The sequence below is a fragment of the Lutra lutra genome, chromosome 8 (assembly GCF_902655055.1).
Source record: "Lutra lutra chromosome 8, mLutLut1.2, whole genome shotgun sequence".
Taxonomy (NCBI): domain Eukaryota; kingdom Metazoa; phylum Chordata; class Mammalia; order Carnivora; family Mustelidae; genus Lutra; species Lutra lutra.
Genome location: NC_062285.1, coordinates 66,637,000 through 66,660,340, shown reverse-complemented (window position 1 = coordinate 66,660,340; position 23,341 = coordinate 66,637,000). Strand labels below are relative to the sequence as shown.

The following is a 23,341-nucleotide window of genomic DNA, read 5'->3' as shown; positions in this document are numbered from 1 at the left end:
GCATACGGTTCTGACTTATTAGCCAAATATCCATATATTAGTTACAGGGGGAATCACTGGCCTCTGCTTTTTTTCATATCCAAAGTAACTTCATGAAAGAGAACAAAAGATGAGATCATCAGAAACTATAGTGATTACAGAATTGGGGGAAAAATAGCAGTTGTATTCTTTCAATATTTTTAAGGAACTATTTATATGAAGCAAATAAGTATATAAATTGCCTTTCTACTACGAGTAAGTAGCATAGGTTTGTTTTTTATTTGTTTTTTATATTTGTTTTTTATTTCATAATATTCTTTTATTTATACATTTATGTAGATGTTTAATTTCATTTTATTTATTTTTTTATTATTATCTTTTTTTATTATGTTGTTAGCTAACATATAGTACATCATATCTGATGGCCACTGGCGGACCTGAATGGCTTTTAAGATTCCAGTTGAACTACATTCCTTTTTAAATGCATTCTCTTCCTAAGAGAATCAGATTTTAATATATTTGCTTACTTCACATTGTTTTTATCACAGTCCTGCTGTTACCACTCATGTCAGTGGGTTCAGGCTTCTGAAGAAATACTGGATTTTGTTGTTCACAGAGTTAAGTTTGGTTCCTGCCTCCACTCTAAGTAGGGTATTACAGTGGGGAAAATGTCATCATACCACCGTGATTCCATTTTTACCACTCTTCTCGATTGTGGTCACGTGGTTGGAATTCAATAAATATTTTTTGACTTCTGGCTCTTTTGTCTCTCCACAACCTTGGGAGATGCTCTCATCCACTACGTTATAGAATTATAAGGAGTCATCATGTAAAAACTTCCTCAAGTTTCTCTCCTACTCTACCCAAGAAATTCGTCTCTTCTATTTATTTCTTACTATTGTCTCTGTGGAGGAAGAGTTTCTCCTCGCGTTCTAGCTAATTTCTCTAGTTGCACTGGTTCATTTAACATTTAATTGATTTAGGGACTTCCCTTATCACTTATTTTCTGCTTTTTTTCTGAATCTTACTCTCCTCCATACCTTTCCCTCTGTGTATTCCTTTGTATTCAGTACAAACAATCTTGATGACTTCTTATTTGCTAAACCCTAAAGAACGATTTTCAGTTCTGATTCTCTATAAACTTTGACACTGTTGATCTCCTATACCTCTCTTGAACTCTTCTTTCTTTTCCTAATTTTTCCAACTCCTACCATTCCCTTATCTCCCACTTACCTCAGGATCCTTCCCCACATCTTCCTCCTTCTTATACTTCTCTTTAATCTTTTTCCAGATATTCTCACCAACTTAAACCTTTTCAACAGTATCCCTGTGGAGATTACTCCACATTCTTATCTCCAAAAGACTTAATTCTATCTACCTCTGGGATTTGTCATACAGAAGGTTCTCAGGAATGTTAAACTCAAAATGTTCCAGACACATCTGTCATCTCTAAAACTTCTGGTGTTCTTTGTCTCATTTGGTGATACTGTCATGTTTCTAACTCAGGATAGCATTTTTAATCATATACTCTCTTCCCCTCATCTTCCAGACAGCTAATCCAGTGGTCCCCAGGTAGTATTTAAGCACTTGGGAAATTTGCAGAAATTTGGAACCCAGAAACACTGATTCAGCTGGTCTGTAATGTGACCCAGGAATTTGTAGGTTCTGCAAGCATCCCAGGTGATTCTAATGAATTGGATCTTTGATCTACCCTTCAAGAAAACATTGACCCAAAAGGTAGTCTTGCTGATTCTGCCTCTCAAAGTCAACTTGGATCAACTCTTTCCTTTTTGTTCTCACTGCTCAAAGCCCTCACCTGTTTTGCAAGAAGTAATGACCTAGCTTCCCTTAGACTTTCTTCTGTATTTCTCTTCTCCATGCCCCATTCTCTGAAACTTCTGACAAGTCTTTCTACTTAAACCAAAGGCGATATTCATATTACTTCTCTTACCAAAACCCATCAGTGGTTACTCATTGAGAAAATCAGCCTCAAAATGTTTGATGTCACAGTTTCAAGCCTTCTAGATAATAGGTTCAAGTCATCTTCAACTACATATACTTTGACATCACTTGAATTCCTAGGCTTTAAAAAAAATCCCCTTCATACTCCTGGAGCTTTGTCCTAATATACTGTTTCCTCCGCCTGAGCTGGTCTGGTGAAGTCACATGTCCTTCTTGCCTGAAATTCCCATAGCCCCTGAATATTCAGTCGTCTTTCTTAGCTGCCACTCTTTAAGACTATTTATTTTCATTTTGGCTTGTATTTTAGGACATTTAGGACATTTGTCTCTCAGGTATCATACAGTATAAAGTACATATTCACACTGTAATCTTATATATATCTTATATCTTTCCCCTATAAGATTAAGGGAATAATAGACCTTGCAGTAGAGATGTGCTCAATGAACTCAATAAAGGAACTATATTGAAGAGCCCAGTAATGTCTGAATAAGCACTCTTCTTTCCCTTTCTCCTTCCCTCTCTTCAACTCATTTCCTTTTTGCATGTGCCTCCACATGCACATCTTTCTTCTATTCTCCTTCTTTTCTTGCCTGTACTCTTTCTTTTCCACTCTTCTCTCTTCGTTTGTTTCTTCTCCCTCGTTTGCTTTCTTGTTTCTCTTTCCATCCTGAATCCCATGTAGCACCTGGCGCAATGTTTTACACATGTTTGTTGCTCTCTAGAGACATCTTGGGGTTTTTTGGTGTATTGAGTCAGATTAGTTACAGAACTGTCAGAATGAGCCAGTATGATTGGAAGTGCTTGATGAAATTTATGCTATATACATACTGTGCATAAGCAAATCTGTTAATTGTGTTATGATCAGGTATTTCCCAGTACTTATACAGAGAAATGCTTTGCATATTGAAGTAATTCTATAAAAGTCACAGTATCTAAAAAAAAAAACCTCTATTTATTCTGCCTAATCATTAATGGATGGTCGTATTTTTCTTAATATTAGGAACAACAAAACCATATCCTGCTGATATTGTAGTTCAGTTCAAGGACATATATGCACTGATGGGCCAAAATGTGACTTTAGAGTGTTTTGCACTTGGAAAGTAAGTATACTTATACTTTTTATTAATATATATAAAAATATATTAATTTTTGTACCATTTTAGGAAATAAATGATGTAATTATTTAGGCGTATACTAACAAAGTCATTGATTTTGAAATGTGGACACTTAGCTTTTGTTATTTCCTATTTTAAGTCCTGTTCCTGATATCCGTTGGCGGAAGGTCCTAGAACCAATGCCAAGTACTGCTGAGATCAGCACCTCTGGGGCTGTCCTCAAGATCTTCAATATTCAGCTGGAAGATGAAGGCACATATGAATGTGAGGCTGAGAACAACAGAGGAAAGGATAAACACCAGGCAAGAATTTATGTTCAAGGTAGACATGTTGTTTCCATTTTTATACATTGCATCAATATCTTACTTATAGCCATTTCCATACTTGAAAGGTGAGTATATAATGAATAATCGTTTAAAAACAGTGATTTATAGTGCATTATGCAAAAAGAAAATATCTATCTTATGTCTAATTAAGTCTCAAATATGGCTTATACTATTACCATCATACTAACATCAATGGATTGGTAGTGGTGTCCTTAATAATTTTCAAAAAATACAATTAATATAACTTGCATATTCCCTTCATTCTTTTTTTTCCAATACATTTTTATCTGTAGAAGAAACTATGCATTATGAGTTGGTCCAAGCCACTGGCTTGCAAACTTGTATATGTTTCAAAATCACCTGGAGGACTTGTTAAAACACGGATGGTTGGTTCCCAGAGTTTCTGAGTTACAAGTTCTATTTGGGGTCCAAGATTTTTATTTCTAACAAGGTCCTAGGAGATACTAATGCTACCAGACCAGGATCCACAGTCTGAGAACCACCACTCTAAGGAAACTTTTTTTTTTTTTTTGGACACAATTTTCTTGACACAAGTATTTGGCTCAGACATATTGAAATAAACATATTTAGGAGAGTGGAATGTTGTTTTTCAGGGAACACTTGAAACCTTTCAGACTGAAATAATTTCTATAATGTTCCACAATATAAAACTTATAGATCACAATTGAGTAAATGTCCAAGGTTTCAATAAGACCATTCATTTAAAGGTTAAGCATACACTGAGTGTCAACTTAGAGGCACACGCTATGACTGGAACAAGAAGAAGTAGATAAGAGAAACATTCTTTCTGTCCTTGAGGTATTCATACTGTATTCATACTCTATACAAAACCTCCAAATTTATACAAGCATACACAGGAAATGAGATACACTTTCACACACATGCATATGCACACACAAAAACATACATAGTAATAAAGAAAATTGGGAGTGCACTATGGAAATTTACACAGGATATCGATAAGTGGTGAGGGGTACCTTAGCCACACTGAAAAGATGGATGATAGGAAAAATGGGAGATGATGCCTAGCCAAACTGGAATACCAGAATGAGGAGACAGCTTATGGCCGCTGCCCAGGCCTCTGTCTACACAGGGAGGAAATAAGTGCCTCCAGTGGCCTACAAGATGCAACCTCACCACCATTATTTCATAGTATCCAGCAGGATTAGGCTCATCTTGCCTTTTCCCTGTTTGTTTCTTTTGGCATAGAAAGCCATGGCCTCTGGGCCTCCCCCGTCGCCTGGACCTTAATACCAACACAGCTCTGCATGTGTCCTGCTCTGTCTCCATCTCTTCCCCATCCCCAATTTCTGAAACCTTTGCACCATGCTTTCTCCAACACACAGTCTGCATTGACACAATCCCCTATATTCTTCACTTCTACATAACTTCTACTCTGAACTTCTCACTCTAACTAAAACATGGTTCTCCCTTAAAGATACTGCTTCCTCTCAAATAGTCGCTAATTTTTCTTCCACAGCTCTCATCCCCTTTGACTTATAATATAACTACGTTTCTTGTTCCTCATGCCATTTCTAGACTATCTACCTTCTTTCCTTGAAATATCTGATGAAAAATTTATCTGGACCACGCCCCTTGTTTCTTTAAAGTTTTTACTCTTGGCAGGTCTTATAAACTACAACATTACTCTTGACATTCTTCGTGACATCAGAATCAACTTAGACTATGATTTTTTTTTTAGTAGTTTTGCCTTTCAGTTTCATTGAACTCCTCTTCTCTAATGATCTTGTCCCTCAATCTACCTCAGCAGCCCACTCCCACCACCACACTTTAGACCTCATTGTTACCAAAAAGTACAATCCCTTTAGAATCTCAATCTCACATATTTCTTCACTAACCCCAACCTCTTATCTTTCTAGTTCAGTTTCTCTAATACCCTGCGATACCAGGAACTACGATCAATTAATCTACCAATGGTTTAACTTTCCTTCACGTTCCCTGACCCCTACTCATCTCTACTCTAAATCTGATCAATCATTACTATTCCCCTGCACACCATCCCAGTGCACTCACCACTCTCTACTTCGTCTTACTACCTTAATAAAAGGCTAACCCTGGAAAAATCTAGCTCTCTACCTAGCCCGGCCTGAACCCAGGAACTTGAGTATGACTTGAGATTAAACACTAGTACACTGATTAGTTCATTTTAAATTAATGATCATTAGCTTCAAGTGGGTCTTTAGTGTTGCCCAGGAATTATAGTACAGTTCCCAAGGTCCACTTAGGTCCACTTACTCCACTCTTTTGGATAATCTTCTCACACTTTCACAATTTCCTTTCAACCCTTAATACCTCCTCCTCCAACCTTATGCTCAGCTGATAACTTGGCTTCTTCTTTCACAGAGAAAATGAAAGTTCAAATTAGAATTTCCACAAGCTCCCACCCCACATCTACCCAATACTGGCATCTTTAACCCTGTCTCTTATTGCTATGGATTCAGCTGCTGTCTGAGGTCAACACCTCCACTCTGCTTGATTATACCCTCCCACTTACTGTTGTTCCAGCGATTCCCTCTCCTGACAGCAAAAGCAATCTTTTTTCTTCACTGGATCATTTCCATCAGTGTACAGTGGCTTTTGTTCTTCCTTCTTAACTCTGCCTGCTGCTCTGTTTCCCTTCTATTTATCTCCCCAAAGGTAATAGAAATATTGACAGATTTAATCTATACTTTCTAGAAGTGTTGTTTTCCATTTTTCTTCTTTTTTAAAAGCACTCTTATTTAATTTTCATCCCTACTTCTCTGCTGGAATCTTTCTTCCCATGACCCCCGATAACATCATGTTGCTGAAGTGGATGGCACTTCTCAGCTGTATCTTACTTGATCCAACAGCAGCAGTCACCACTGTGGACCATGCACTCCTCCATCATTCACCTTCTGTGTTTGGTATCTGGAACCTACACTTTGCTAATGTCCTTGTATACTGCTTGCATTTTCCTCCTCACTCCATGCCCTCCAAACTTGGGAGCAATCAGAGTTTGCCTCTGAAAGTCTTCTTGATTTAATTCACAACTTTTATTATTTCATTCATCATCCAGGCTTTAATTAGGCTCTATACCCCAAAAATTCTGATCCAGACACCTCCTCTGAACTCCAGACTTGTGCATTAAGTACACCAATAGAATTCACTTGGTACATATAAAATATGCATGGATGGCCTCCTTAAGTGAGGAAAATTCTGGTTAGACTCTTACGTTTGTTAGGTAAAGCTGTCACTCTACCAGGTTTCTAGAGCTTACAAATCTGTTTTTATTCATACATCTTAAGAAAACTGCATTCCAGGTTCTTAACAGAGTTCCAAACTATCTAATATCTAATTCCTTAGAAGAAGCAAGGTGACAGAGCAGATATTTATAAGGGAATATTATTAAAGGAGCTATTATTTCTCCTTTACTAATCAAGGGCACTCACTTTTTCTCTTTTGGTCTAATCAAACACCCAGAAGTTTACATAATTAAATCGTAGATAGAATGTATCAAGTGGATTCAATTATTTAGTCTTCTCATTGTATTTTTCAATGTGATATTTTGTGTCACCTGTTTGAGGCCAAGGCAGGAAAGGTGCTCATATTCCTGGTTTATTGCCAAGATTGTGTCCATAATAAAACCTCTATCAATTAACATAGTAATCATATCAATATTTAATTTTTATAACTATCTACATGTTACAAAAATGTAATGATAAGTGAAAATATACTAAATCAGATTATAGTACTATAAGTATATATATACATATAATGTTGATGGGGTTCAGTGAGATCATAGAAATGTTTTATGTTCTTTTTATTTGTATGCACTACTTTCTATAAGTTATATATGTTATTTTGTCATAAAATGTATATATCAAAGTTTTCTTTTTCAAAGAAAATAAAATACTCCCTCTACTCAGGATTCTCTCCTCCTACCTCCTTCTTTATTTTATGTTAATTTGTTTGCCTGCATTTATTTAAAGAATTTAACTTAAATAACTTCAATGCTTAAAAAAATTATCACATTATTCATTTGCTTGTTCTCCAGAAATGTATTTTCTTTTGGGAAATACCTAGCATTTTTCTTTAGGTACCAGAAAATCAGATCATCGATTGCGCTCAAGCATAGATTTCAGCAATTATACTACTGTATGTAGTTTCTAATATTGAAAGAATACTTAAGTGATCAAGTCATTTTTCTAATCCTACAGTAAGATGTGACAGTGGCTGCTAGATGAAAGTTACATCAAAAGGAGGATACCTGAGGGAATGGAAATAAAATATGATTCTTTATTCGAAGGGGAAGACATAGTGTCATAGTCAATGAAGACATAATTCTTCAAAACCTTAATTGTCATTTTGAAAGATTTAAGTTATAAGAAAAAGATCAATTATTTTATTGTTATTCATGAATTAACTTTTTAACAAACGTGGTTCACAAAGAAAAAATTATGAATTGAATTATAGTTACTTCATGTTATAACAGTGTAGGATAAAGTTTACCTGCAGACCTAGGCTCTAATACTGATTTTATGGCATATGTGATATCTGATGTATTCTCCAGAAGGTCAACTAAATGTAATATTTGTATTCTTGAGATTATTTTGAGTGTTGAGATTTTTATTTGACATTTACAATATTCTTTACTTTTCAGCATTTCCTGAGTGGGTAGAACATATCAATGACACAGAGGTGGATATAGGCAGTGATCTCTACTGGCCTTGTGTGGCCACAGGGAAGCCCATCCCTACGATCCGATGGCTGAAAAATGGATATGCGGTATGTATGTTCAGCTGTTGTGCAGTTCTTAAATCTGTGTTCAGGCAACATTTCCAGGCATCCTGGGATAAATTCAACAGAGTAAGGATACCTGGGCCCTGAGATTTAAAAAAAAAAAAAAAAAAAAAAAAAAAAGTCTCTGAAGAAGGCTAACAAGAAAGTGAGCGTTAAACTATCTTCAGCTTAATCAACTTTCTGCAATCTTATGTCTACCTTCTCTCTCTCTTTCTCTCTCCTTATTTTCGCCTTTGTTCCACATTTTACCCTTCTTCCTACTCATCCATCTCTACTACCTGATATTGTCCTCTTTTTTTGGCCACTGTTTCCCTGACCCCACAGAAACAGAGGTAAGAGGGAAGGTTCTACCTTTAGCCCTGGGGACAAGTAGCAGCAGTGGGGCCTTTCTCTACCTTCCCTCTGTAATCTCCCAGCTGGGCCAGGAGGGAAACAGTGGACTCTCAACTCAGTAGGATGACTAGAACAAGAGCCACTGGGCATGGTAAGTGGGTTTTACTTTCCCATGCCGTGAAAAGCCTACCGTCTTCGACTTAGTCAACAGTGGGGGCAAAATAATGTATCTAAATGAAAAGTCAAACGAGGCCAAACCTAAATAAAACATTTATATTAAAGTTTATCAAGGAAATGTATTCTACTTTGTGTTCTTTTCAGTATCATAAAGGGGAATTGAGACTGTATGATGTGACTTTTGAAAATGCTGGCATGTACCAGTGCATAGCTGAAAACACACATGGAGCCATTTATGCAAACGCGGAGCTGAAGATCTTGGGTTAGTATCCTTCCTAGTTTCTGTTAACTTCCACAAAGAAACCAACGCCTTCAACCATGATCGTAGGGTTTCTGTAGATCATATTTGATTATTTCTTGAATTGCTAAAGTTAAAAACTTTCGAAATAGGGTTTGGGACAGGATGATATTACTGTTTTATATATATATTTTTCTTTCATTAGAGAACAGCAAACAAATTAGAGGAAACATGGAGTGCAATAGTCTCAAAAAATTTTTAAGCAAACTTTACACATGCCAGTTTTTACAAGTCTTGTTTCTCCTATGTCTGGGCTCTTAAATACTGCTTGAAAATCACGTTGCAATGATTGATGCTTCCACAATGCGTATGACCCAGGCTCAGATGGATCTTGAACACTTGCTACTTTTCGTATTCTTTGGATCTCATGGCCTGAAATTGCTATTTAAAATCTTTAATTTTAATTTAGTTTTCCTCAAGCTCTCTACTCCACCCCGACTCCCACTTTGGTATTGCTTTCTTACCCCTCCATGAAAATTGAAACCCTTTGAATAAAATATTTCAATTTCCCACCCCTCATTGAAAAGTATCTAAATCTCTACTACACTTGTCCTTACATATTCTCCATCCAGAGGAATAAGCATTTCCTTTCCAAAAATGGGCGTACCTCCTATGATGGCATTTTAAAGTACTGCATTTTTACAAATTAAAGGTTTGTGCCAACCCCACATCAAGCTAGTCTATTGAGGCTGTATATCCAACAGCATTTGCTTACGTTGTGTCTCTGTGTCACAAGATTTCAAACCTTTTCATTATCATATTTGGTATGTTGATATGATAGCTGGTCTTTGCTATTACTATTGTAATTGTTTTCAGTCGCCATGAACCACACTTGTATAAGATAGTGAAATTAATCAATAAATGTGTGTGTTCTGATTGCCTCACCAACTGGCCTTTCCACCATCTCTCTCCCTCACCTTGGTCCTCCCTGTTCTCTGAGGCACAACAGTGCCTAATTGACTTTAGGCCAATGCCCTCTAAGTGTTCAAGTGAAAGAGACACCTCTCACTCTCACACAAAAGCTAGAAAAGATTAAGCTAGTGAGGAAGGAATATCAAAAGCTTAGAGAGGCTGAAAGCTAGGCCCCTGGTACTAGCCAGTTAGCCAAGCTGTGAATGCAAAGGTATAGTTCTTGGGATTAAAAATGTTACTTCAGGGAACAAATGAATGATAAGAAAGCAGAACAGTCTTATTGCCGATATGGAGAAAATTTAGTGGTCTGAGGAGATCAGACCAGCCACAGCATTCCCTTAAACCAGAGCTTAATCCAAAGCAAGGCTCTAACTCTTTAATTCCATGAAGGCTGAGAGGGGTAAGAAAGCTGTAGGAGAAAAGGCTAACGATCTTGTTAGGGGCTAAGGCAGCTGGTGACTTTAAGTTGAAGCCAGTGCTCATTCGCCATTCTGAAAATCCTAGGTTCCATTAAGAATTATGCTACATTTAATCTGCCTGTGCTCTGAATGTTTTGCTGCCATCCAGTAAAGCCTGGATGACAGCACACCTGTTGACAACAGTTTACTGAGTATTTTAAGCCTTCTGAATGGGGACTCTGCTTAAGATTCTCTTTCCTATTCCCTCTGTCTCTCTCTGCTAGTGCTGGCTCTCTCTCTCTCTCTCTCTCTAAAAGTAAATAAATAAAAAGAAAGCTGAGTCCTTCTTAATTTTAATTTTATAGAAAGTCAGTCACATCCTCAAGTTCCACTTCTAATTCAAGTTCTCTTGCTATTTCTACCAAATCTATAGTTACTTCCTCAAAGTCATCCATGAGGGTTGGAACCAACTTTCAAATTCCTGCCTATGTTCATATTTTGACATCTTCCCATGAATCATGAATGTTCTTAATGGTATTCAGAAGAGTGAATCATTTTCAGAAGTTTTTCAATTTACTTTGCTCAGATGCATTACAAAATTCAACATCTGCGACACCTAGAGCCTTATGAAATGTAGTTCTTAAATAATAAAACTTGAAAGTCAAAATTGCTCCTTGATCCATGGGTTTCAGAATGAATGTTGTGTTAGCAGCCATGAAAAGAACATTAATCTCATGCACGGCTCTGTCAGAGTTCTTGGGTGACCAGGAGCCGTGTCAAGGAGCAGGAATATTTTGAAAGAAAGCATTTTTTTCCCGAGCAGTTTTTCTCAACAGAGGGCTTAAAATACTCAGTAAACTGTGTTGTCAACAGATGTGCTGTCGTCCAGGCTTTGCTGGATGGCAACAAAACATTCAGAGCACAGGAAGATTAAATGTAGCATAATTCTTGGTGAAGATTTTGTGAAGATTATTGAAATGACAACAAAGGAATTAAAATATTACATCAAGTTCGGTTATAAAATAGCAGTAGGATTTGGGAGGATCGACTCCAATTTTGAAAGAAGTTCAATTGTGGGTAAAATGCTGCAGAGAAATCTTTCATGAAAGGAATAATCAATCAATGGGGAAAACTTCAAAGTCATCTTAGTTTAAGAAATGGCCACAGACACCGCAACCTTCAGCAACCACCACCCTGATCAGTCAGCAGCCACCAGCATGGAGGCAAGATTGTCTACCAGCGAAAAGGTGATGACTCGCTGAAAGCTCGTATGATGGTTAACATTTTTTAGCAATAAAGCATTTTTAAATTAAGGTAGGTACGTTGGGTTTTTTTAGACATAATGCCACTGCACACTTAATAGGCTATATAGTATAGTGTAAACATAACTTTTACAGGTACTGGTAAACAACAAAAAAACAAAAAACAAAAACCTCATTTTACTCATTTATTGTGATATTCATTTACGGGAGTGGTCTGGAACCTAACCTGAAATATCTTGAGGGATGCCTGTAATCCCTTTATCTCTGCCCCATCTTCATCTCTTCTCCCTTACGCTGACTTGATACGAACATGTATCTCTTCTCCATGGGCATACATGCGTTCGTATTCCTCATGCTTCTTCTTCATGTTTTATTCTTGAATTCTCTGCACCTTTGTCTTTGGTGACTCCATGCTTTCACACTTCCCAGATGATTTATTCTCAACTGCTGTCATTTTCTCCTCTTTATCCCTTCCTCTGCTCAGTTAGAAATCTTGCTCTCTTGCAGAGTTACTGCTCTGGTTCCATTCTATCCTCTTCCTCCCTTTTTCACTTATTCTATATTATTATTCCTAAATTATTATTATTTTCAAATTTTTAAAAATCCTGGATAATTTCTTCTTCTCCCATTAACTATCAACGATTCCTTAGTTTATATCACTGGCCCAGGTTTTTATCCTCAGCTTTAAGCTCAACATAAAGCTTCCTAATAGAAATCTTCATTGGGTAACCTCACAGATAAGCCACGTTTAGTGAGCCTGAAGCTAAATTCATTCTCTTTTGTCCGCATTCACATGTCCTCCTGAAAAATTCTGTTCTATGGAATTATAGAATACACTGCATCCTTTCTTCCTATTACATCTACCTAATTTCTCAGTGTTACTCCATAAATCTCACATTCTCCTTACTTTCATTACACCTACTTTAATTAAGGTCTTACTGTATTATGTCGCTTTCATTTTATTTAAAGTAGCTGTCATCAGCTTTAGTCCTATGAATCTAGGTAGCCAGGCTTTCTCTTTTACAACCAAAAATATTACCAAAAAGATAAAGCAGTGACTCAGTATGGCCTGTTTTATTATTGCTACACCAAAGGGGAATTCTTTAGAACATTGTTACCACTACAAACTGAGTGATGCTAAAAGAGTATGAAAGGAAATGAGATAATTGCAAGAAAATATTTAAAAAATTACCTTTTAAAAAAAGCTGAGACTGGGGCCCCTGGGTGGATCATTGGGTTAGGCGTCAGACTCTTCATTTCTGCCCAGATCATGATCTCAGGGTCCTGAGATCGTACCCCATGTCAGGCTCTGCACTGAATGTGGAGTCTGCTTGAGATTCTCTTTCCTACTCCCTCTGCCCCTCCCTGATAGTGCTGGCTTGCTCTCTCTCTCTCTCTCTCTCTCTCTCTCTCATTCTCTCTCAAAGTAAATAAATAAAAAGAAAAAGAAAGCTGAGGCCTTCTTAATTTTAATTTTCCCTGCGTCTTATTATAATGTTGACAATCATATTCCATTTCTTCCCTACAAAGTAAAAATTCCTTGCTAATATATTTAGCCTAGTTTATTTGGGTATCAAGCAAACATTCAGGTTTAGGCTTCATGCTGTATTACTTTGGTATGAGGTGCAATAAAATCATTTTGACTCATACGAGATAGGAAGTGACTTTAAATGCTTCCCCCAATATTAACATTCTGTTTTTTATAACAATTTATCATCATACATTACAAAATTACATGAAAATTCAACTGCTTAGGCTGAAAGTTCTCTCCATATTCAAGCACAAAATCTTGTAGTAAGTTAATGACTATTACTGTAGTAATTAAATAAACAGCATTTTTAGCCTGAGAGCAATGTTTCTGGGCATCTTTATATTTGTTTCCATCTATTTTTGTTTACTACCACTAGAAAGAGTGTTTCTCGCTCTCTCTTTTCTTTCGTTATCTAGATAATTCATTTATTCATCTACCAAGTATTTTTTGGGAACTTTCTACAGCAGATACTATTATTTGAATAGGCGCAGTAAAGGATAAAAGAAATAAAAAAATTCATGTTCTCTTCTTAGTTGGGAGGAAAATATTCCCTTATTTTTTACCACTTCTAAAATATGTAAGAATATGGTCTAGATTCTGTCACTATAAATTCAAATATTAGTTAAGTATGAAGTCATTTAAACAACTGTACCAGATCAGGTATTTCATTAAAACTTAACTGGCTCAAGAAAAATTCTCATTTCTAGATGAATTTAGATAAAAAAAAATAATCCCATTAGATTTTCTCTCATATTTGACAGGGAGTATGTCACCCAAAGTATCTTTTGAGACTGTACAAAATACCACACACTGTGTTAGGTGTACAACACAAGTTGGTTGGTTATGTATTGATTTATTGTCAGCAAAACTCAGACTAAAGGAACAATGGGATAAATTAAATCCTTGCCATTAAAAAGTGTGTCCCACAGAGCAGCAGCAGCAAAAGCAACACCTGGGAGCTTGTTAGAAGTGCTGAATCTCAGGTTCATCCCAGGCCTACTTAGTCAACATTTTATCAAGATCATCAGATTATTTTTATGCACAAACAGAATTTGAGAATCACAGACTAGAGGATGAAGTGTCAACATCTGGATGAAGATACACTTGAGCCTAGAAACACCTCCCCAAAGGACACCGTTACATACCGATGATTGGACGTGCAAACATAAATGGACGGGATTCCCCCGGAAGCCTGCTAAAATACAAGGAGGTTGCGAAATGAGGCAGGTGTAGGAGACCTTAAGAAAGATAGAGCGTGTCACCAATGAAGTAATCTTTTATGAGACTCTGTATCCTATTCTTGTAACTATTGCTCTGTGCTTTGATGTAAGGGGAAGCTCTAGTGGTAGCTTGTTTCCTTCAGTGATTTGCACCCATCACTGCCCTAGCTGTTTGCAGGTAGGTCTGAAGGCAGAAATCTTTTTATTTTGGTATCTCAGTGTCTGTACACAGTTGGTGCTCAAAAAATATTGCATGGTGAAGGAGGAATCATTGTTTAATGAAGAGAGCATGCTTACAAATCAGAAGAAAATTGATTCAATTGTGAATCCTACCTGTTACTGCTGTGGTACATTTGGCAAATTATATAATCATAATAGATATCAGTTCTCACATTTGTATACTGGGGACAGTTCACTGAAAGTGTGGTTGAGAGTATTGATTATGATTATGAATTATGTCAGTATTAATAATGGCGCTCAAATTCTTCCAGTATTTCCCTTAACTTCCCTTGTGCAATTGAGTCAAAACAATTAAATTAGATGTTACCCTCAAGGTAAATATATACATAGCTTTTGATTTTAACTAAAATTTATAATCCATTATCACTAAGATTTGTACATTAAAATTGTGAATTTTATAAGTAAAATATACATCAATAATGTTATTAAATCAAAGGAAAATATATTAATACTAGGTATGGAATGTCTATCGGTATATCTGATACTATTTGGTGAGATTAATCTTTTCTGTTGATTATTAATCAAAAGAATAAAAGGTGCGCAAAAATAATGAATACTGTTATGCTGAAAAAATAAAAAAATTAAAAAAAAAAAAAGAATAAAAGGTGCTATAAAAGTATTTTTTTTTCCTTTTTAGTAAAAGAGAAGAATAATAATTTATTTCCTTTTAGCTTTGGCTCCAACTTTTGAAATGAATCCTATGAAGAAGAAGATCTTGGCTGCTAAAGGAGGAAGGGTCATAATTGAATGTAAACCTAAAGCAGCACCTAAACCCAAATTTTCATGGAGTAAAGGGACAGAGTGGCTTGTCAATAGCAGCAGGTCAGTTCAAAAACCAGAAATCTGATTGCAATTTACTGTTCAGCAAAGTTCATTTTAAAGAGGACTTTAAAGAGGACTAATGTAAATGTTGGTTGTTCTAACTTTTCTCCACAGAAACTATCATAATTCTAAGATAAACAGAGGTGCTTACCCTTCACTCTTATTATCTGTTATCATCAGGGTTCAGTTTCTAGGTTTCTGTAATTTATAAGGAATTTAGAAAATTGAGACTCAGAAATTTTTGGTAAATTGCCAAAGGCCTCAGGAAAAAGATGAACATTGGGAAATAAAATATGATCTCTGGGGGTGCCTCGGTGGCTCAGTAGGTTAAAGCCTCTGCCTTCCACTCAGGTCATGATTTCAGGGTCCTGGGATCGAGCCCCACATCAGGCTCTCTGCTCAGCAGGGAGCCTGCTTCCCTCTCTCTCTGGCTGTTTCTCTGCCTACTTGTGATTTCTGTCTGTCAAATAAATAAATAAATAATAAAATCTTGGGACGCCTGGGTGGTTCAGTTGGTTAAGCAGCTGCCTTGGCTCAGGTCATGATCCCAGCATCCTGGGATCGAGTTCCACATCGGGCTCCTTGCTCAGCGGGGAGCCTGCTTCTCCCTCTGCCTCTGCTGCCACTCAGCCTGCCTGTGCTCTCTCTCTCTCTCTCCCTGGCAAATAAATAAATAAAATCTTTAAAAAATAAAAAAAAATAAAATCTTAAGAAAAAAATATGATCTCTGACTTCTCCCCTCATAGCAAAGCCTTCTGCCGGGAATGACCAGCAATCCCTGTACAGATGGATGAAAGATGACTCTGAACTTTGCTGTGAATGAGAGGAGAAGGCACAGGGGTCAAAGCTCAGAAAGACCCCTCGCCGTCTTTGCTTCTGCTTTTACTGATCCTTCTGGATAATCACAAATCCTTATCACTGTTTCTGAAGCACTTGATGTGCGGCTAGGGATTTTACTGAAACTAAGAGGATCTGTTTACAGGAAAGATAAGATATGTTAATCTGCGTGTTCTGCTAAACCTAGCCTAAGAAACAATGCATACATCTCTCAGATCACAGGGCCACTGTTTGGGCTAAGAAAGCCTAAGGAAAGGCAAAACCCTGAGGCATTCTAAGGGCAGAGTGATCACACAGGTCTGGCATTCCAAAGGCCGGTGCCCTTCTCCGGAACCTTCCTTCACCCCCACAGCCTCTGTGTTACATTTAGCAAGCCAGGTATTATGGTTGATTTCATGCTCTACATTAACCCCAACAGCCTTCTGTATCCATTTATATTTGTTTTAATTTTATGCAGTTAGCCTATTAAGTATTTCAATAGGAAAAATTTTAATAGAGGTGACTTCAAGAATAAATCATTCCTTCCCATCTTTTTAAATTAACAGGAATTTCTCATCTTCCTAATAAGTACACCATTACCTGCTTTAAGATAAAGCATAAAACTGAAGTCCCTAACAAGATAAAATATTAAACTACTTCCTAACAAGTAGAATGTTGGTAGTTTTAGGATAAAACATAAAACATAAAACATGTGACTTAAATAGTATTTATTTAAAAGCCACACCAAATGGTTTCTTTAAATTTCCTAGAAGATACGGTAATAGTACTAAAGTGCTAAAGTATGGAGAAAAGAAAGTCAGGATAGGAAATGGGATGTGAAAGTGAGGGAGAAGGAAATATTCCAGGCAGTGATAGAAGCATGTACAAAGGGCCTGGTGCAGAGAATATAAGTGAATATGGTGAAGAATGTAAGACCTAAAATCAGTATGGTTTGTCCTTAGAGGAGAATGGAGAATGGAGAAGAGTTTTAAGGGATGAGACATAATAATCCAGCTCATTAATAATGTTTTTTGCTAGGGGGCTTTAACCTCATCTTTGAGTAATGGAATCGGTCTAAAGGTGTAAATAAAAGAGGAAAATGTAGATTTTGCCTATTAAAGGAATATTCTAGCTCAAGCGTATAAGAGATATTCTTCACAACAATCCAAAAGAGTAGGTAAGATAGGTATTATCATCTCTATTTGGATGTATCTAAAAGCTGGAAAGGTTAAAGTAGCCTTCTGACAGTATATTGATAATCTCCAAACTGAACCTTGAACTTGTGGAATGAACCTGACCCGACACAGTTCTCTTATTAGGAGGATCCCAAGTATGGCTGTGTATTGGACAAAGACAGGTTGGGTTGGGGAGAGGGAGTACGCAGGAACAGGAGTTCTTTCCCTGAACAGACTAACTTTTAAAGGGAATATGCTTGACTAAGTTTTTAAGACATCAGCAACATGATGCTAGAAGAATCAGTGTTAAAGGGAGAATTAATTTGTTTGATCTTCTTTTATTTATTTATTTATTTATTTTTTTAAAAGATTTTTATTTATTTATTTGAGAGAGAGACAGTGAGAGAGAGCATGAGCGAAGAGAAGGTCAGAGGGAGAAGCAGACTCCCCATGGAGCTGGGAGCCCGATGTGGGACTCGATCCCAGGACTCCAGGACCATGACCTGAGCCGAAGGCAGTCGTCCAACCAACTGAGCCACCCAGGCGTCCCTTGTTTGATCTTCTGATGAGACATTAATAATCAGACAATAAGCAATGCAAAGATATGATCAAAAGGTAGTCCCATTTCTGGGTACTTACTCCTGCAACAAAATTGTGGCACAGCATTCCCCCTTAGCCCCACCATTAACTCTCTCCCCTAAATGAAAAAATAAAAAAAATCCTTCTCTGACTCTGATGAGGACCAATGAATGCTAGGAGCCTCTCCAACCAAGGGTTTTCTCAGAACCATGTTTCATGGACTTGTTTTTCCTAAATATCAACATATGTTCAAAAAAGGAAAAGAAAGGTCTAGTTCCTAAAATCTTACTATTTTAATCCTGTCAGAATATTTTTAGTCTTTGAATCAAATTGTATTATTTCTTTACAAAAGAGTCTATAAATCCAGTTTTTGTTCCCTACTTTAATCCATTAATATTCAGGTTATAAAAACCACTTTATTTTTTTAAAGATTTTTATTTATTTATTTGACAGAGAGAGATCACAAGTAGGCAGAGAGGCAGGCAGAGAGAGAGGGGGAAGCAGGCTCCTTGCTGTGCAGAGAGCCCGATGTGGGGCTCGATCCCAGGACCCTGAGATCACGATCTGAGCTGAAGGCAGAGGCTTAACCCATGAGCCACCCAGGCACTCCTATAACTTTATAATAGATATGGTATTTCATGTAAAAATAAAGTTAAATGTTGTAAAATAGCATGCATAAAGAAAAGTTCAACAAATAAATTATTTTTAGAGAAATAAAATATTTCTGTTTAAAACTAATATCCAAGGAGTAACTTGAATAACTGTCTTTTTAAGCCTGACTGCAATCTCATTCTGATTAATGTAATTACAAAAAATGGTTCTGCATTACAAAGTTACTACAAGCACTTGATTGCCTTGTAAAATGGTTTTGCCATGTTTCCAAGCAGTGGAGAGGAAACATAAACCTTGAATTGTAATTAGGTTCTCAATCGTATGATTTTACTTTGGGTTAAATGATACACTTTCTACAACAGAATGTCTTTGTAGTTGTTCATTTGATATTCTATGGTCTATTATCAGTTTTGAAGTGATCTTTATCTGCACCATTTATATGAGAGTATCTCCAAAATTCTTTTCTTCTCTGGAGTTAGTATGCTTTCACAGTTAACAAATAAGATGGAAGGATAGGTAAGTCAGTAAAACCAAAGTATGTCTGATGGAATGCATATTAGGAGAGAAAATCTTGGAAGCTGGATGGGATGGAGGGTGGTAAGACAGCAACAGTGCCTTGTGTGTGCACATGTGTGCATGGATGCATACAATACTAACCAGAATTATCTAGCAATTCTTTGCTGAAGGTGCAAAACCCTGTGAGACTGTCCAGCCTCCACGGGAATCAAAGGACTGTGGCTCTCACTCTGAGTGAAATGGAAAGTTCCTGGAGGGAGTTGAGCTGGAGAGTGCTGTCACTGAGCAGAAGAGTGACATGGTGTAACTTATGTCACTTAGGTCTTCATGTTTGGCTGCTATGTGGAAAAGAGACTATAGACAGGCAAAGGTGAAGCAGGAGGCTAGTTAAAAACTACTGCAGTAGCTGGGACGCCTGGGTGGCTCAGTTGGTTAAGCAGCTGCCTTCGGCTCAGGTCATGATCCCAGCGTCCTGGGATCGAGTCCTGCATCGGGCTCCTGCTTCTCCCTCTGCCTCTGCCTGCCATTCTGTCTGCCTGTGCTCGCTCTCTCTCCCTCGCTCTCTCTGACAAATAAATAAATAAAATCTTTAAAAAAAAAAAAAAAAACTACTGCAGTAGGGCGCCTGGGTGGCTCAGTGGGTTAAGCCTCCTCTGCCTTCGACTCAGGTCATGATCTCAGGGTCCTGGGATCGAGCCCCACATCAGGATCTCTGCTTAGCGGGGAGCCTGCTTCCCCCTCTCTCTCTGCCTGCCTCTCTGCCTACTTGTGATCTCTGTCTGTCAAATAAATAAATAAAATCTTAAAAAAAAAAAAAAAGATTCTCTCTCTAAAAAAAAAAAATAAAATACTGCAATAGACCAAGAAAAAGGTAAAGGTGGCTTTCTAAAACAATTTGTCAATGCTGGGGAAAAAAAATTATTATAAACAAAGGCTAGGATGTTTCTTTCTTTCTTTTTTTTTTTTTTCTTTTTCTTTCTTTTTTTTTTTTTTAGGATGTTTCATCTTAAAAAAAAATCTTATGGTCAAGTAATTTGTGTAAAACAACAACCAAAAGACAGTGTTTGAACTCTTAAGAACACTAAAATGTTTCATTAGATTAATTTTGTGAGGAATGTATTCCTTTCACTTGAATAGAATACTCATTTGGGAAGATGGCAGCTTGGAAATAAATAACATCACAAGGAATGATGGCGGTATCTACACGTGCTTTGCAGAAAATAACAGAGGGAGGGCTAATAACACTGGCACTCTTGTTATTACAGGTAAGAAACCCCTTGATCAATATTATTATTTTCTAGTTTAATAGTGCTGAGTTTCTAAAATACTATAGGACATGATTCACCACTAAGCTTCTAAGACACTTCATGTACTGCTAAGTTTCCATTTCAAAAGCCTGTGGGGCAAATCTCTTGCTTCATGAAATTGTTCCTGGAATTTGAATCTGAAAACATCTTTTTCCCTTTGCTCAGAGAAATAAAAATATATATTGATTTTTATTCTTTTAACAGGCTAGATAATATGGTATCTAATATATTCTTCAATTGTGCTTTCTTCCTTTTTTTTTTTCTAATTGTATAGATCCCACAAGAATTATATTGGCCCCAATTAATGCCGATATTACTGTTGGAGAAAATGCCACCATGCAGTGTGCTGCTTCCTTTGATCCCGCCCTGGATCTCACCTTCATTTGGTCCTTCAATGGCTATGTGATCGATTTTAACAAAGAAAACATTCATTACCAGCGGAATTTTATGGTATGTGTTTAAAGTTTCATCTTATTGACATTCCAGTGACCCTATGTGACTGCAGCTCCTATTACTATAATCATTTATGATACTGAAAAAAGGGCAAAAAAAAGCTTTTCATGGATTTCCTTATATCAATCATAGCACTCCTGAACCTTTTTAAAAATGGCAAGCTATAAGGATTCTGGTAGAGATATAAATCAATAAATATTTATTGAGCTTTAGGTCTATTTTTCCCTTAATTATAATATAATTTTTATGTTGATGTATACTATCCCTCGTTGTATCTGTACTCTAGGTGCTAGTGCCTTCTTATTCATTTTAAATAAGGTAAGAGCATAGGACTTATTCTTTATTATAATGATGACTTTAAGGCATTTCTCTTTTCTTTGAGGTTCAGAAATAGACAAAATACCTATATGGGAGGGTTTGGAGAACTAGTCCATGTGATTTTTAGAATGCTTAAATGGCTGTATTTTATTTTATTTTAAGAATAGGAAAGCGTACATGACACAAGTCCTATAATTAAGCATAGTGCTGTCCTTTATAGAAATAAAGAAAGTAGAGGGAAAAGACTGGGAAGTAGTGCAGGAATATTGACCGATAAGAACATCAGTGGTATAAGGTAAGAATGGCCTAGGTTGCCGTGAATAGTTGACCGTTGAACAACATGCTAGATGCTCTTCTGTGTGGTTTTTTTTTTCATTAAGTACAATACTGTAAATGTATTTTCTCTCCCTTATGGTTTTCTTAATAGCATTTTCTTTTCTCTAGCCTCTTTTATTACAAGAATACAGTGTATGATACATACAACATACAAGATATGTCTTTATTGACTATTTAACTATTATTAAATTTCCAAAAGAATGGCTCTTAGTCGTTAAATATTGGGGGAGTCAAAAGTTGTAAGTGCATTTTCAACTGTGTAGGGAGTCCATGCTCCTAAACTCTGTATTGTTCAAGGGTCAGTTGTATTTAAAAGGCAAATTGAGCACTGTTCCTACCTGCCTGTTCTCTAGAAAGGCCATTGGTTAGGAACCTGAGAGCATATGCTTACTGAAGAAAACTAATTTTAACTTTAGAAGTCAATTATTAGTATAGAAATAAGAGCTTGAATTAACTCAGTAAAATAGTAATATAGTAGAATATTTAGGATATTTAAAGTGCTATGAAATCTGAAGATTGATATATACCTATAATAATCATATCCTTTCAAATTGTCTAGCTCTTTAATTTTTTTTTCTAGAATTAAATGCTTTAAAAGGCAAAACAGGCTTTCAGTCAGGTTGAGTGAGACTGATTTTAACTAGATAGAAACATTTCTTGTTACATTTTTATTAGTTTAATAAAACAACTACCCATGCAGTAATGAATGTTTATCCTTCTACATATTAACTATAAATTCAGTTCCTTTCATTTTAATCTAACAGATATAGCTACAGCTATAAATTTACAGCAAATCTGCTGATTGTCTTTCAGTTTTTTTTTAAAGATTTTATTTATTTATTTGAGATAGAGAGAGAGTGAGAGAGTGAGCATGAGCAGGCGACAGAGGGAGAGGGAAAAGTAGGCTCCCTGCTGAGCAAGGAGCCTGATGCAGGGCTTGACCCCAGGACCCTGGGATCATGATCTGAGCTGAAGGCAGATGCTTAACAACTGAGCCACCCAGGCGCCCCCGTCTTTCAGTTTCTAAACCAAACTTACACTTTAAAAAAATAAAAAATACCATATGATCTCCCTGATATGAGGGAGAGGAGATGCAACATGGGGGGTTGAGGGGGTAGGAGAAGAATAAATGAAACAAGATGGGATTGGGAAGGAGAGAAACCATAAGTGACTCTTAATCTCACAAAACAAACTGAGGGTTGATGGGGGGAGGGCGGCTGGGAGGGGGGGGTGGGGTTATGGATATTGGGGAGGGTATGTGCTATGGTGAGTGCTGTGAAGTGTGTAAACCTGGCGATTCGCAGACCTGTACCCCTGGGGATAAAAATATATGTTTATAAAATTTAAAAAAAAAAGAGAGAGAAAAAAAAATAACAACTGGGAATTGGCAGGGAACTATTTTAACATTATACCCTGTGACATTTTTCCTTATATGTCTGAAAATATTTTGATATGCTTAATCATAAGTGTTCCCCACATTAGTAAAATTGGCACTGGTATCTTTAATAATTTCTTCAAATTGTGTTTTGTTTTACAAGTAAAGCAAATACTACTTAGTTTTTACTCATTTTAAGGAAAGCTGAGCTAAACAAAGATCTTACTTAAAAAACAGACTTTTGAATTTGCTTAGTTTCTTGGTGTTATATATTGAGTAAATTCAAAACTATCACAACCATAGTTCATACAATAGCTACTTAACAGCTGCAGTGAAGTCTATGTAAATAGATTTAGGGGTATAAATTGTCCTAAATTAAGCTGAAACTTCGTATGTGGAGCTTATGTTCTTCAAAATAATCATTACGTTATATTTGTTGATGTAAATAAACATTTCCAAAAAAAAAAGAAATTAAG

General features: G+C 36.6%; 1 protein-coding gene across 3 annotated transcripts in view; it reads left to right on the top strand.

The window, feature by feature from the left end:
- CNTN1 (contactin 1) overlaps positions 1-23,341 on the top strand; it is a 375,956-nt gene that overhangs the window by 227,445 nt on the left and 125,170 nt on the right. For all 3 annotated transcript variants that reach the window (XM_047742599.1, XM_047742600.1, XM_047742601.1), the window contains 7 exons: positions 2,942-3,041; positions 3,196-3,377; positions 8,046-8,170; positions 8,840-8,957; positions 15,228-15,378; positions 20,214-20,341; positions 20,658-20,833. In XM_047742599.1, the coding sequence (XP_047598555.1) occupies positions 2,942-3,041; positions 3,196-3,377; positions 8,046-8,170; positions 8,840-8,957; positions 15,228-15,378; positions 20,214-20,341; positions 20,658-20,833 (980 nt within the window). The remainder of the gene's footprint in view (positions 1-2,941; positions 3,042-3,195; positions 3,378-8,045; positions 8,171-8,839; positions 8,958-15,227; positions 15,379-20,213; positions 20,342-20,657; positions 20,834-23,341) is intronic.